The following is a 13,252-nucleotide window of genomic DNA, read 5'->3' as shown; positions in this document are numbered from 1 at the left end:
TTCATGACAAATATAGCATATCGAGGGGTAGGGTTATCAAATGTCAGACAGACAAAATTTGGAATTATAGTGACAATTATGGAATATTTTCTGACTGACCGTGATACCCATAGTAAGAGGAGGAGGACACAGATTTTACGTTACGGCCTGTCTCATAATCGATGAAGGGGGTGGGTCAGGACGTATTTAATAAAAATATAAAGAATCGCTATAACGACCAATGCATGCAGGTACAGTGAAACGTTTCTCAAGGCTAATGTTAATAAAGGTATTGTTTCCAAAAAATTTTATAATGGTGAAATATTAGCTCCAGGAAAGTTAAACAAATGCCAGTATCTTCAAGCTTACAGTCGAGCGGGACGACTTTCAGGCAAGGAATTACCTCGCCATAGCAGGCATTTAGTAACCTCTCTTTCAGGTAAGGGATTGCCTAATTATATTAGGCATTTTACTGTATGACGTAGTATAAAGCATAATGGTCACATTATGGAGTTAAAATACATTGCAAATAAACAGTTTTCAATGAATTTAAGTAAGCTGTGTATTATAAATTACAAATATAACCAATTTAATATAAAATATTATTAAAATACCTACCTTGGGAAGGTAACTGCTTGAAGGAAAAGGATACAACCTAATTTATCGGCTACAGTTACATGACTAGGATTCACTTCCAACAAAAAAAATCCCTTTTTATGAATATATAAACATATTGATTAAAACTTTTTACACTCGTATCCTAGGAATGGTTCTTGTAAATATGTTTAATGCTTATACCAGTGGTTTGAGGATTTAAAACTCTTTTTGAAGACTGAACAGAGAGTAGTAGTAGTAGTATCATTATAAAGATGATAATAATAATAATAATAATAATAATAATAATAATAAAATCGTTGAAGCCTGTGTTAACACTTACAGCAGCTTCAATCCATCCCTGCTTGTCATGACTCATATGATAACAGGAGTTTCCGCGCTGAAACCATCCATTGCCACACTGTCCGTATGCTGTCAAATACAAATATATATCTACATGTATAATCCAAGAAAAGTACACTCAAATAGTCGAAGATTTGGACTTATACTGGCAACGTGTTGCAGAAAAGGCAACAATAATTAAAGCCAGCAGCACAACTATATAATGCTACATAAGAAATGTTTTCCTATTTTCCTACCAAATTAGTGCCTTCCTAATGGACAATAAAATACAAACACAATGTCGCACGCAGAATTTCTAGTGGAACATAAAATTTATATGATTAATAAAAGTCGCAAAACCTGAAAAGGAAAAGTTACGTTAGTATATATATACATCAAACTGCAATAACCGTCGTCTATGACGTGTATGCATTAGGAGTGCTTTGTTTTTTATGGTTGAAGTATATATACATCAAACTGCAATAACTGTTGTCTATGACGCATTAGGAGTGCTTTGTTTTTTATGGTTAAATTAGATGTAGATCAATAGATGTACAAGAAATATTAATTAGGAATATTAAGGTCGTACAGTTACGTAGGATCAATAAACGGATGCTTATGTATCTGTATACAAGACTATTGTTCGGTATCTCTCAAATATGTACAAGAACCTGATTAATCAAGCGAACGATGAATATTACACAAGTCAAACTCCCAGATCATGCCGGAATGGATGTGTGTAATTATTACATTATAAAGCGAAATGTTGCAATATGTTAGATCACTTTTAACAATATCTAACTGATTTGTAGTATCAATAATTTATTTGCATACGTTCGGAAAACAGTGGATGACAAGAGCTCATCCTCATCTTTAAATGCTTTACATAAAATCAACACTGTCTGTATTGAACTCTTTGACGTCCTACTTACACTTTATATGGAATGATGTGGATGCTGTAACAAAGATTTTGTTGTTTGTTTTACTACCCTTGTTGCTGACATAACACAGTTATCATCTTCCCTATCAATCATATGCATGCAGATGAATTTATCTCCACATAAACGTTCTGATAAATTGCATGTATATTGTCTCTGCGTTTACTTGTTCTCGGAACCAAGCATGTCCTGCCATCTTATCATACATATATATTTTCTCCATTTTGTTAATTGCTAATAAGTTATCGATATCTTGGCATAAATATTACGGATTTTAATTGAATTTTGACGTCCTACTTACACTTTATATGGAATGACCTGGATGATGTAACAAAGATTGTATTGTTTGTTTTACTACCAGAATTAGAGTGAACACACATACAATTTATCAGTATGTTATGTGGAGGTAAATTCCTCTGCATGCATATGATTTATAGATTTATGATTTATATGATTTATAGCGACGATCATAACCGTGATATGTCAACAATAACTGTTGACATAACACGGTCATGATCTTCGCTATAAATTATATGCATGCAGAGGAATTTACCTCCACATAAGCATACTGATAAATTGTATGTGTGTTCCCTCTAATTCTGGTTGTTATCGGAACCAAGTAAAACACATATTTATTTTCTCCATTTTGTTAATTGTTAATAAGTTATCGATATCTTGGCATCAATATTACGGATTTCAATTGAATTTTGACAAAATTCTTGTGTCATGTCTATAATGGACTAGAAGACCGCTTGCGTGTTGCATCTGAAGAACCCCAGCCTATTGAGCAATTATACTTCGCAAAACATTATTAAAAGACCTTCAGAGACCCTGAAACTTACCGATTTGAAACTATACTCGAAGCGGAACAAGAACTTTGAGATGAAATCCTAAAAATTGATGCCACTCTCGCAAAACACAAGCGCATATGTAACGTTGTATATGCTATTTATGGACTTGCCTCCGCAATTACTTTTGACCTTGGTATTTGTGTAATCGCAACAACGGTAATCATCTTAGTTACACCTTTCGGTTTTATTGGCAGAGGTGTATCAGTAGTAAAATCGTGATATAATTTCATTTCCATTACACCATTGAATACGAGTTTACTCTCAGGGTAGGCTCAGAAAGATTAATAATAAAGTCTATTCGATGGCTATCGAGGGTCGAATAAATAGCATCACATAGTTTGCGATAGAAAACAACCAACTACTTCGTTCACAGATACGGAACAGAGGTGCTTGATTTACATACAGTGAAATTCGAGTAAATATTAGTCTACCAGCATGTTTGCCAGTGCTTTGCGAAATTGTTTTTACGACCAATAGGTGCAGTAATTTTATTTTCCCCAAAAATAATAATTGTATTTAGAACAAATTGATAAGTATTAAATAGTCTACGCAGGCTAATTTTGCTATGCAAAATCTTTAACGCAAGCGTTATAATTACTTTGATTGCCTAAAGTTTAGATATGCTGTATATACCTGCGCGTTATTTAAGAGTATTTAAGGCTTTGACCTATATCAATAACAACAGTCCAACAACTCCATAATTATACTACTTTTTATACTTTAAGTTGTAATGTATAAGTCAAATCAAACAGGTTTATATTTTCATCCATTGAATTAAATTATAAATAAATGCACTTATATAAGTGGACATTCTATGCTTTCCTTTGGGATTCTTCTCCAAATTATTGGCCTTAAACAGAACAGTTTTTGATGGGGTTTTCCCGGGTTCTTCCTCCACCATTAATACTGGCCGCCATGTATAGTCTATCGTGTGCTGAAAAATGGCATTAAACCCTACAACACCTACAACAACTTAATGTTAAGATTTTAACATCATTTGATGCCTTTTGGATATTTTCAGCATTATCTTGGATGAGTCTCCATGCTATATTGTACAAGCGGAATAATTTTCAAATATACTTGTCAGAAGTGTTTACCCAAATAACATTCTAGCAGTTTAGATTTGGTTGCAAATTGCTTTTGTTTTATATTAACCGAAGTATATTTGATCGATATGAACTTATTTTGTTTAATTACCATATGCATCATCTGATTTTATGGCATATGATTTGAATATGTTCCTTCGCTCATGCATTCAATAACAATCCTAAAGTTCTATATGATAAATCAATAATAATATTTTGTGTGGAAGACAATAGTTGCATTTCATCTTTTCTGCCTCTGAGAAAAGGAAAGCAAAAATGTTTCCAAACTAATTTTTCTTGGAGCAAAAAAATCATTTGCAACATCTACAACATTTACAGGCAGAGGAATATTACTTTAGATAATCAAATTCCAAATCATCTATAACATATATTTTATATTTGCTATAATTTATACTCTGAAATATGCTATTCAATAGTATCTTAAACTTCAAACCAACTGACATTAATAATCATTCACGAGAGAGGCAGAGAGCCAGTGGACGAGAGAGAGAGAACGTGAGAGAGAGAGAGAGAGAGAGAGAGAGAGAGAGTTAAAAGGACAGGTCTTCTTTGTGCAGAAATTGAGACAAATAGTAATGGTTTATATTGCAAAGTATCACCCAATCAAGCAAACAATTTTTAAAACTATCAACGCGTCAAAGACATAAATATAAAGGACTGTAAATCAGCAAAAAAAGCTTTATATTGAAAAACCGTTGGGCATCTGACGTACTTACATGATTCCTATATAACTTCATAAGGGTAAACATCGACCACAGTGTATTTCATGCCAGTGTCCACTGATAGTGGTACACATTCTTGTCGAGTATGTGAGACGGAAGTATGATGACGTGAACTACATGATGTGAACTGCATAACGTAACTGTTTGATTGTACACCATCCGATAAAAGTCTTTACTTTTTGATCGAATGCGGTTTACATAATTCTGTTCTGATACTTTATTTTGTTGTACTTCAAGTTAACATTACATCGTAGGAACAGTGGTAACTCAGTTGGCAGTGCATGTAACTAGTAATTCAACTATTGCGGGTTCGGTATCCAGGCCATCTTGGGTCGACTGTTTTGGCGTGTTCTTGTGAAAGGTACTCAGCGTTATTTTATTTTAGGCATGGTGTAGCCAAGTATGTACTAAAATGCCTTTAAAAGCAGGAAAATAGATTTGGAATGTTCAAAGCTACAAGAAAATCCAGTAAAGTCGGTGACAGGATTCAACAGGATATAGCAAAAATTACTTCTGTGTGGCAACACTAGTAGAATAGTTTCTCTTTGAATCACAGTTGCCACCCAGTGTTACGTTGTTTTTATGTACCACATAGTGTGACGTGTATTGCACTTTTTACATCACATATGTAGCAGACATCACTACCATTTCAGCAAATAAATGTAAACCAAAAGTAAATTTTGCTACTGTCAAAGAAGAGACCGAATTGTCTTAAGAAGGCATATAAAACCCGACCAAAGATAAATCAGAGATGGATAACAACAACAGAAGTAATTTCATCAGTAGTAACCATGGTAATACCAATGAGGTATTATACAAGACTATATCTAGCCATGAAAATAGAAGGAGATATTGTAAGAATGAATACGAGGACACGTGTTTAAAAACCATTTAATACTCTATCGGAGATGATTGGGGTCTCTTCCAAAACGTTAAAGAGACTAAACTAATTGGATATCCGAATGGAAAAATCTAATTTCTGACTTTCAAAGACGAAATCAAGTTGTAGCGGAAAGATGAGTGGATTTAGATGAGTTAGAAGAAGGAGAAGAGATAGGTTGAATACAATAATTTTGGAGATGATATTAAGAGCAATCTAAGAAGCAATATGAAGTGAAATGTTGCAGTATGTTAGATCGCTTTTAACAATATCTAACTGATTTGTGTACAAATATTCATTTGCATACGTTAGCAAAAGAGTGGATGGCAAGAGCTCATCCTTGTCTTTAAATGCTCAACATAAAATCAACACTGTCTGCATTGATCTCTTTGATGTCCTACTTACACTTTATATGGAATGACCTGGATGATGTAACAAAGATTGTATTGTTTGTTTTGCTACCGTTATTGTTGACATAACACGGTTATGATCTTCGCTATAAATCATATGCATGCAGAATAATTTACCTCCACATAAGCATACTGATAAATTGTATGTGTGTTCCCTCTAATTCTGGTTCTTATCGGAACCAAGTAAAACATTCATTTTCTCCACTTTGTTAATTGTTAATAAGTTATCGATATCTTGGCATCAATATTACGGATTTCAATTGAATTTTGCCAAAATCTTGTGTCATGTCTATGCTCCGTACATCTTGAGTAGTCACTCTAAACTTGTACGGAGAATTTTTCAAAATGTATAAAAGCTTGTATGTAAAATAGTTGTCTTAAGTGTAATATATGTTTATTTCTTAAAATATGTGTGCAGTGTCTCGATTAACTGGAGTATTAAATATGGATACAGTTAAATAATTAGGCGCATTGCTTGTTAATTTGTTGAACAAAAAGCCCATTACTTAATCATCACACATTTTCATAAATAGATTGAATCAGAAATAAGTTTACATCTTGTTTCATGTTCTCTTGTAATCGTTGGTACAACTTCTCTTCACATTCTTTACCTCTCATTTACATATATCCCTTTAAGTGAATTTTTTAGTTCTTTTTCATATCCTACCATACTTACTGTTAATAATACACGATTTATATTATTTAATAATCAGCCCTCAAATGTTGACTATTTTACATATATCAGCATTGCCCTAGCCATTTTCTGTTTATTCGATACATACCTACATCCATCCATCCATACATACATACATACATACATACATACATACATACATACATACATACATACATACATACATACATACATACATTACTTTAGCAAGATTTCATCGAAATCGGAGATTCTTATCCGCGAAGAGTTTTGGATTTCGGATGATTTTGTACGGAAAGATCTTATATATTCGAGGATTTTCCACTCGTTAAATAGTAACATATATAGTCAATGGGAATGTCCTGTAATAAAACACCGTCCTCTTACTCACGGCTTATAAGCTTGAAATAAAAGCGATACATACCAGAGAGCATTATGGAAGACAAACAAATTCAATGAGACTATTTCTCTTTTTGGTTGGTGTGGAATGGTTATGATAAATAGAGCCATAATTAAAAGTAATGGTCATACACGATCATAATGCCTATGACCATCTACTGTGATTCATCCAATTTGCTATATATGAACACAATACAGAACGATATCAACGAAGTCAACTAATACGTTCCATTTGAAAGTTATCTAGTGAGCAAGCTTCACCAGTAATTCATAATAGTAAATCCCATTTGATTTCTGTTATTTTTTTATTGTATAAACGTTTTACAAAAATGTAGAATTGTTACTTTCATACTTCATGCTGTTGTAGTTCACGTTTACATTTCTTTGGATGCGTTTGTCTAGTTGGAATTTTTGTGGAATTCAATTTTACACTTTCCGAAGATGAAGGTTAGTCATACACGATTTACGATAATGTACATGACCTTGAACTATTTTCCTGTACATAATTTTGAGCATCTACCTTTCGTTGGCACCATGTAATCACTAATGTGCTGAGTTCCAGTAAAGACCAACTACATGTGTGCATAATATTGCAGTTATTGTATTTTGAAGCTTCCATTTAACTGCCAGACTGAATTTACATGGCCCGAAGTTTCAGACATTGATATTAGTTGAAATAGTGATAAAAGAGTTGATAGCTGTTAATATCCAGACACTTTCTTTATACTTACATAATGATATATATTGGAGGGCTTTGTCTTCATTATATATTACCACACAGAGCCACTGGAAACCGTAATCCTACCAACACTTTATATGTTGGACATCTTAGTGATTACTTACCAGTCTTCAGGCATAGAAGACAAACAGCTGCGATGACAACATTTACGTTCATAGCTGAGTTGCGTAATTGCTTAATGAATCATGTAACTAGAGCCTTAGATAAACTTGAAGATTGGGCATACACGATTTATGATAACATGCATGACCTTTGACCACTTTGCTGTACAATAAGATGATGCAGCACATACTGCAGGCAAGGAAATGGTATTCACCTATCAAACTCTAAATGATGAAAATTTGGAACTTTAGAATCTATACAGAATTAACAAAATGGGGTTTATATAGTAATCCCTCTCCCACTTACACAAATACGTTGTTACTACTCTATGGTCTTAAACTTACTAACAGAAAAGAGCGAAAACCAGCAAGCTTTGCAAACGGCAACCAATAATTTATATTCTTAGAATGTATAGTGAAAATTTAGAAAGAAAACTCACAATACTATGAATTAAATCCCAAGTAGTCATAACAGTTCTATTACAAGTCCAAATGTATGAAGTTCCAATCGAATTAAAGCGGTATTCCGATTAAGTTCTAATATTTAATGTTTTGATGTGCCTGTAGTCGTGAACGTACTTATATGTCATTGTCCTGGAATGTCGTGCTGTGTTAACAGTCTTTTGATAAATCACAACAATATAGTACAAATTGTTCTTGTCTAAATTCACTATAATTCCAAATAAATGTTTTAGTCAAACAATATTGTAGAGCACTTTGTAACTCAGTGAATACAATGTGAGTAAATAAAACCACACAAAATTAAAAACTGAGCACAAAATGTTTGTTTTCTGCTTCAGGATGAATAATAATAATTTAACAAGATTATATACCCGTCTTCTTGACCAAGGTCGAAATTACCAATTTCTCAATAGAGTCTGTCAAATTAGTACGAACTTTCCACACACACGCGCACACACACAGAGCAATTCATACCGTTGTCAAGTTCGATAATGCTTTCACAGGAAGAATATGCTCAACAAGATTCCTTCCCTTGGACTACTTGAATTTGAATGCTATGGGGATTTCGTTGATTATTGTGACAAGGCATATTTGTAAGGATAAAGGTTAATCTTTGCTGTCTTCAAATTCTAGGAATCACCACACCTGGTACGGAATTTTTTATTGCCAAAATCAAAAGCGACATTCAAGTATAATTCAGTGCCGTTTTAATATATGCATGAAAGGCCGAGACTAGATTACAGTCTGAAATATTTTCACATCGAGGAACGTTGCTTACTTTACGGTATAAACAGTGATTGGACATTATTGAAGTTTGGCACATCCTTCATTGTATATCAATCTCCATGGACTTTAGAGGAAATCAATTACCGTTCAACTCCACGTACCAAAGATAAACCTATAGGTGAATTTTTCACAGCCTGTTTGGTACGGGTAACTAACTAAACTCCACCTACATGACAAATCATAATGCATATGAAAGTATGAAATCGACTCCTTTTAATCCAACTTTCTTTTTTTCATCACTACTGTAGCAAATCTTAAATGGTTATTCTCAATATCGTAATAAATTACACAACTCTAAAAGGTTTTAAACAATACCTAAGAAGCGAATAAATTAGTGATACATATCGCACATAAATAAATAATTAAATTCATTACCATCACTTTCAACCATTTTTCAGTTGTTCAGAAAGAAAAATAAAAGAAAGTCGTTTCGGTGACAATGAGTGTCAGGAGTATAATTAGGTGCAAACACTGGCTTAAATCAATGAAGCCTTATGACTTACAAAAACCGTTCTAGCATGTATTTTAATGAGTTTACATCAGGTAAAGATAACGGAATATCATTTCTTAATTTTCACTCCGCAGTATATTTGAGCAACATAGAGATGTATTTACGCATGACTCTAAACTACATTTTCTGCAGCTCCATTACAAACTACAACACTTTTAGAAACTTGCTACTGATACGGGCCATAGTGTACAGTTTTGCTATTGATACAGGCTATAGTGAACAGCCTTGCTATTAGTACAGATGATAGCGTACAATCTTGCTATTGGTACAGGCCATAGTGTACAGCCTTGCTATTGGTACAATCCATAGTGTACAGCCTTGCAATTGGCACAGGTCATAGTGTAAAAGTTTGCTATTGGTACAGGCTATAGTGTAAAGGATTGCTATTGGTATATGACATAGTGTACAGCCTTGCTATTGATACAGGCTATAGTGTACAGTCTTGCTACTGGTAAAGACCATAGTGTACATCCATGGTATTGGTACATGCTATAGTGTAAAGCCTTACTATTGATCCAGTCCATAGTGTATATCCTTGATATTGGTACAGCTCGTAGTGTAAAGGTTTGCTATTGGTTCAGGCCATAGTGTAAAAGTTTGCTATTGGTACATGCCATAGTGTAAAAGCTTCCTATTGGTACATCCCATAGTGTACATCCTTGCTATTGGTACGGACCATAGCGTACAATCATGTTATTGGTACATGCCATAGTGTGCAATAGTGCACAGCCTTGCTTTTGGTACTGCTCATGGTGAACATTCTAGCTATTGGTACAGCTCATAGTTTAAAGGCTTGCTATTGGTACAGGCCATAGCGTATAATCTTGTTATTGGTACAGGCCATAGTGTATAGCCTTGCTATTGGTACATGCAGTAGTGTACAGCCTTACTTTTGGTACTCCTTATAGTGAACATTCTTGCTATTGGTATATCTCAGTGTAAACGCTTGCTATACGTGCAGGCCATAGTGTTAAATCTTCCAATTGGTACAGGCCATAATGTAAAGGCTTGCTATCGATGCAGGCCATAGTCTACAGCCTTGCTATTGGTACATGCCGTAAGGCACAGGATTGCTATTGGTACATCTCATAGACTGAATGCTTGATTTTGGTACAGGTTATAGTGTACAGCCTTGCTAATGATACAGATCATAATGTATCTCCTTGCCAATGATACAAGTCATAGTGTTCAGCCTTGTTATTAGTACAGGCCATAGTGTACAGCCTTGTTAATTGTTGACCCTGCCAATAGTACAATCCATAGTTCACTGCCTCGGTAATTGTCCAGACCAAAACGTACAGCCTTGCTATCGGTAGTGGTCACAGTGTACAGACTTGTTATTGCAACAAGACATAGTGTATAGCCTTGCTATTTCTGCAGGCCAGACTTTACAGTCTTACTAATGGTATCAACCACAGCTTACAGTCTTGTTAATCATATATGCCGATGTTTATCGTAAAATATTTATTTTACAAAGATAAATGATTAGTATCTATATCTGGATTATAAACTAAAACAGTTTCTCAGATCATAATCTGTGATAAATATTTATCTAGTAAAATAACGCCTAGATGAAGCCCGAAACAATTTGCTCTCATTCATCAGTGACATGAATACAATTTCTTTACTTCGATAAACCTCAATAGACGAGACTGTATTTACTGCAACTTAAACATAAGTGGTCCGGTAAATTAAATGATTTTCAAAAGTTCCACACGTAGTGATGTCTGTGAAATTGAATTTTGAATTTCCCTTTCATGGTCTTCTATGGGAAATGTACCTCATTGTTTGAAATTTCTTCATAAATTTGTTTAAACTTCGAAATCATTACTATACTACAGTATATATCAAGCGATGCCATCCAATTAACAACCCCAGCTTGAGGATGGACAAAGTCTTTTGACAAGAAATCCTTTTTTAAGTGGATGTTTGTGTTGATGCGAGAACAGGCATTGCCATCCATCTGCAATCTCAGTGCGATACGGAAGAAATCAATTAATACGTTCCATTTAAAAGTTATCTTGTGTGCAAGCTTAACCAGAATTTCATAATAATGATCCGATTTGTTTTCTGTTTATATTTTATTTATTGCATAAACATTTTACGACATCGTAGCATTGTTCCTTTTATACTTCATCCTGTTGTAGTTCACGTTTACATCTCTTTGGATGCGTTTGTCTAGCTGGAATTTTTGTGGAATTCAATTTTACACTTATCGAAGATGAAGGTTAGTCATACACGGTTTACAATAATGTACATGAACTTGAACCATTTTCCTGTACATAATTTTGAGCATCTACCTTTCGTTGGCATCATGTAATCTCTAATGTGCTGAGTTCCAGTAAAGACCTACTACATGTATGCGTATCATTGCAGTTATTGTTTTTGAAAGTTTCCATTTAATTGCCAGACTGAATTTACATGGCCCGAATTTTCAGACATTGATAGTAGTTGAAAGAGTAGTAAAATTGTTGATAACTGTTGATAGTCAGACGCTTTCTTTCTACTGATATAATGATATATATCTCAGGGCTTTGTCCTCGTTATATATTACCATACAGAGCCGACGAAAACCGTAATCCTACCCACACTTTATATGTTGGACATCTTAGTGATTACTTACCAGTCTTCAGGTATAGAAGACAAACAGCTGTGATGAGAATAGTATTGTTCATAGTTGCGTTGCGTAATTGCTTAACGAATCATTGTAACTAGGGTCTTATATAAAATTGAAGGTTGTGCATACACGATTTATGATAACATACATGACCTTTCACCACTTTGCTGCACAAAGAGATGATATAGCACATACTGCAGGCAAAGAGATAACAGTCACCTATCAAACTCTAAATGATGAAAATTTGGAACTTTAGAATCCATACAGAATTCACAAAATGGGATTTATTTAGTAATCCCTCTCCCTCTTACACAAATACATTATTACGACTCTATGGTCTTAAACTTAGTAACAGAAAAGAGTGAAAACCAGCAAGCTTTCTAAAATTCAAGAAATAATTTGTTTTCATAGAACATATAGTGAAAATTTAGAAAGAAAACTCACAATACTCTGAATTAAATCCCAAGTAGTCCTAACAGTATAATATTTAATGTTTTGATGTCCCAGTAGTCGTGAAGGTACTTACGTGTCATTGTCCTGGAATGTGGTGCTGTGTTAACAGTCAATTAATGGATCACAACATTATAGTACAAATTGTTCTTGTCTAAATTCACTATAATTCCAAATAAATATTTAGTCAAACAATATTGTAGAGCACTTTGTCACTGAGTGAATAAACATGTGAGTAAATAAATCCATCCAAAATTAAAAACTGAACACAAGTCTGTTTCCTGCTTCAGAATCAATAATCATAATTTAACAAGATTATATGCCCCTCTACTTGACCAAGGTCGCAATTACCATTTTCTCAAAATAGTCACATGCACACACACACACACACACACACACACACACACACACACACACACACACACACACACAGAGCAATTTGTACGTTTGTCAAGTTTGATAATGCTTTCACAGGAAGAATATGCTTACCAAGATTCCTTTACTTGGACTTGTTGAATTTGGATGCTGCGGGGATTTATTTTTAACTTTAGATGTGCTTTATGTATTCATTTTTTCATAGATTGTTGTGATAAGGCATATTTGTAAGGAAAAGGGTTAATCTTTGCTGTCTTCTCATTCTAAGGATCACCACACCTGGTGCATAATTTTTTATTGCAAAAAACGACATTAAAATATAATTCAGTGCCTTTTTA

At 34.0% G+C, this 13,252-nt stretch overlaps 1 protein-coding gene across 2 annotated transcripts in view; it reads right to left on the bottom strand.

Annotated features, from left to right (window-relative positions):
- Positions 1 to 12,195, bottom strand: part of LOC149787683 (perlucin-like) — a 68,855-nt gene extending 56,660 nt beyond the window's left edge. For both annotated transcript variants that reach the window (XM_089975634.1, XM_089975632.1), the window contains exons 1-2: positions 12,096 to 12,195; positions 917 to 1,005 (exon numbers count right to left, since the gene is read on the bottom strand). In XM_089975634.1, coding sequence (XP_089831760.1) covers positions 917 to 1,005; positions 12,096 to 12,147 — 141 coding nt within the window. In that variant the 5' untranslated portion in view covers positions 12,148 to 12,195. The remainder of the gene's footprint in view (positions 1 to 916; positions 1,006 to 12,095) is intronic.
- Between the last annotated feature and the right edge of the window lie 1,057 nt (positions 12,196 to 13,252).

This window comes from Sinohyriopsis cumingii, chromosome 11, assembly GCF_028554795.1.
Source record: "Sinohyriopsis cumingii isolate HCF-2022 chromosome 11, ASM2855479v2, whole genome shotgun sequence".
Taxonomy (NCBI): Eukaryota; Metazoa; Mollusca; class Bivalvia; order Unionida; family Unionidae; genus Sinohyriopsis; species Sinohyriopsis cumingii.
This window is presented reverse-complemented; position numbering and strand designations above follow the sequence as displayed.